General features: G+C 67.7%; 1 protein-coding gene across 1 annotated transcript in view; it reads right to left on the minus strand.

The window, feature by feature from the left end:
- FANK1 (fibronectin type III and ankyrin repeat domains 1) overlaps window positions 1-3,603 on the minus strand; it is an 18,304-nt gene that overhangs the window by 12,055 nt on the left and 2,646 nt on the right. The window contains exon 2 of the mRNA XM_004680954.2: window positions 1,647-1,824. Coding sequence (XP_004681011.1) covers window positions 1,647-1,824 — 178 coding nt within the window. The remainder of the gene's footprint in view (window positions 1-1,646; window positions 1,825-3,603) is intronic.

The following is a 3,603-nucleotide window of genomic DNA, read 5'->3' on the forward strand; positions in this document are numbered from 1 at the left end:
ACCCCCGGATCTGAGGATGCAGCGCCTGACGGCCACGCGCTGACGTCAGCTGGTGCCCCTCGGGGGCCACGGCAGGTCCTCGGGGGTGGGAGGTGGGATCAGAGGGGCTGAGCCCACAGAACGAGGCCACTGGTGCTGAGAAGGGAGCCCGAATCCAGACTGACCGCTGGCCGACACGACTGGACACGGGTCAGGAGAAGTGGGAATCCACACCCCTAAGGTCAGCTGTTTGCAAGAACCGCTTTTATGCCCAAACATGCAGCCAGTCTCCCCATGGGGGGACACTGGAGGAGGAAGCAGAGCAGCAGATGGACAGTGCCATCCTGCCACCTAGTGTCCAGGGCGCGCCGCTGCTTCTCCCAGGGGCCGCAGGCTCCTCCCCAGCCAGGGCAGCCCCAGGCCAGGCGCGCCCCAGGGCAGCGAGAAGGCAGGGCCCGGAAGGCCACACCACCTGCCCCACCCACCCGCCCGCCGCTGGCCACAGGCAGGGCAGCGCAAGGGGCCGCCCTCCACCTGGCCGCCCGCAGGACACTCAGAGAAGCACAGGCCTGCCCAGGACCGCCCCTGCCGGGGAGGCGGCGCAAGCAGGATGCTGCTCTCGTCCGCCACAGACCTCTGGCATCGCCCTACTCGGGCTCACGGGCGGGCACCCCTCAGCAGAGCAACACGCATGTGGCCGGAGCTGCAGCTCCGGGGAGTCGGCCAGGCGTGACCTCCGGCGGGCACGCGCAGAAAGTGCAGTTTTGGTGTTTTGGTTCAAAGAACGTCCCAGTCTTAGGGATGTCTGCAGACAGGGCCACGCCCCCCCACCCCGGTGGGCGCTCTGCAAAGGGCGGGGGCTGCAGCCCGGCTCCGGCCGCTCAGCGCCGCCCACCGGACGCCACTGCGGGAGGTCAGCACGGGCCTGGCGGTAAGCAGACGTGAGGGCCGCACGCCTCCCGACCACCAGCCTTGAAGACCCAAAGTAAACGCCCCGTTTTCGGCCATTTGGGCCCCAGCTTTGCGGCATCTGAAGCACAGAGCCGCCGGCAGGGGCCTGCTGGCGCAGGGAAGGGCAAGGCAGAGGAGGACGCACGTCGCCATCCCCCGGGGTTCACTGACACCCCAAGACCTCGGGGGTGTGGAGGACCTACCGTGTGCCAGGACCACGGGCTCGCTGCGGCTGGTGGGTGACAGGACGGACAGGCAGACGGAGGAGCCGCCGCAGGGAGCCGAGTGCCGAGGAGGATGCCCGGCTTTGGGGGTGTGGGGGGGCAGATGTGAGGCTGCAGGGGCTGAGGGAACCAGGCGTGTGGAAATGCAAGGGCGTGTCCCAGGGACAGGCCGCGAGACAGCCCGGGGTGGGAGCAGCGAGCTGCGGGGCTGAGGGCCGGGGGCGCGGGGCCACGCCGTGGTGCGCCACGCACCTGACGGAACCTCGGTGAATTCCCCCTCGGCTCTGTCCCTGCCGCGTGGTTCCCTCCTGGGCCGTCTGGGCGCTCCGAGGCCCGGCACTTCTGCCCCGAGCTGCCGAGTGCTCGCCCAGCGTCACGACCGCCCCTGGGGAGCGGGTGCCACATGCGCAGACTCGCGCTTCCTGTTTGCAAGCTCGGTCTCTGCCACGGCTGATGGGGAGCCGCGCCGAGGCCCGGCAGCGTCGCACTTACGTGTAGACGGTCCCGAAAGTGTGCACCTTGGGGTCTTCCTCCTCGATGGAGAACCGGGACCACAGCTCCTGCGGCCCCTGGCGCGTGGCCTTCGGGCCCAGATCCCAGCGCAGTTCGATGCTGTGGTGGGTCACCTGGCCCACGACGGGCGGGTGAGGCTCGGAGCACGGTGCGGTAGCTTACAGAGGAGGCAAACGCAGAGGACACGCGTGTCAGGGCCTCCCCCGAAGGAGGCCAGCTGAGCGCCTCACCGCGGCTCGCCCACCAGGCTGGCCCCACGCCCGCCCGGCTCCGGCATGAGCCTCCGAGGAGACCCACGCCAGGACACGCGGCCAGCGTGGGCGGGGAGCGGCCCGACCAGCCCTGTCCTACGGGATGCACCGAGCCAGCAGCGTCACGCTTCGCTCAGGGCACAGGGGGCGGCCCGAGGGCGGGGGTGTCCGAGGGTGGGCCGCAGGTGTGGGCCCAGCCCACACCCATGAAGAGTGGCCCAAGGGGAACTTTGTTGAATCCCCGCAAGGGCTCCCCCGGGCCGCGTAACCCGTCAAGCGAGCCCGACCGTCTCCGAGTGAAGCGATGGCCGCTGGCCCCGGTTCTGCAGCCCAGATGACTGTGTCGAGGTGATTCTGTGTGGGCAGCTCATACGCGTGAGCTGAGGGGGGCTGACCCCAAACCGGGCAAGCCACAAGCGGTGCACGTGGGGGTGAAAACCCATGACCCCCCGGAGCCGAAATGACATCGTGGCCCCGAGCGGCCACAGCCAGGCACCACGACACGTGGCGCGCTCTCCAGAGGGGCAGGCGAAAGGGCTGTCGGCTGCGGCCACGAAGGGAGGAGACACGCGGGGGAGGCCCCGCCTCAGCCAGGTCCCCCCGAGACCAGAATGTGGGCACGTGTGAGGACGCCAACGGCCCAGCTGCCCGCGGGCGGCAAGGGAGACGCCGATCGCTGAGGAGCAGTCCGAAAGGTGATCACCCTGGCAGACTCTCCGAATGGAGGCGGCTACACTAGATGTCTTGGGAGGATTCCAGCAGGCACTGCTGAGAGCAGTCTCTTTCAACAGCTCTGCATCTCGGTGGAAATCCAGACGCGAGGAAAAATGCAGGCTGGGAAATTCTGCAGAGACACAGTCACCGCCAGCACGCGCCACCTCGCTCGGCGCACAGGCGCCACGGATCACCCTCCACAGAAGTGGGGGCCGGCGGCGTTTCTGGCCCAAAGTCACCTGGCCTAGGGCTGCGGGCAGGGGGCCTTATGCACCCTGGAGCACGGCCGCCCCCCGGCCCGACCCCAGCCTACCGCCGTGAGGAGTGAAGCACCTTTCCTAAGGCCACGTAAGTCCACGTCTAGCAAAACTCAAACGCTGACATCGCTGCTATTCAGTGACTCGGCGTTTCCCTCCGCACTTGCCTCTGTCTTCGCAAGCAGAACTGCTTCGGGAACTGCACTCAGAAGTTTTATAAAGTGGACAGACACATCCCTAAGTGCACATTCGTAAACGACTCCGGTGCTGGTTTTACAGACGTCTAGGACCGTCTGCCCCAATTATGACCCTGAAAAAGCGCTTGGCTGCGGCCGTCAGGCCTGGTAACCGTCGGCCCAAGGAAGCGCACGGCTCCCGGGCGCAGACACCACAGCTGCCGGGCGTCCCGGAGGGGACCTGGTGCGCGGCTTGTTCCCTCAGCTAACCGGCCGGCGCCCCCCACCGTGGCAGACTTTCCTTGTGCTGGAAGTTTTCCGAAGAAGGCACAGAACAGTGACAAGGCCCACCGCGCAGGCCAGGCGGGCAAGCCTGCGGGTGTGCGCGCGCCGAGCGGGCTTTCCGTAAGAAGTTCTTGTGCAGCCCTGACAAAACAATTGTATGCCCCTGTTGCCATTTGTCTAGCGGGAAATAGCGTGACCATGAAGTGGGGCCGGCTCCCCGCCACCCCAGTCCCCGCGGCGCCGGAGACGGCTC

This window comes from Condylura cristata, unplaced genomic scaffold, assembly GCF_000260355.1.
Source record: "Condylura cristata isolate star-nosed mole 26May11 unplaced genomic scaffold, ConCri1.0 scaffold00011, whole genome shotgun sequence".
Taxonomy (NCBI): Eukaryota; Metazoa; Chordata; class Mammalia; order Eulipotyphla; family Talpidae; genus Condylura; species Condylura cristata.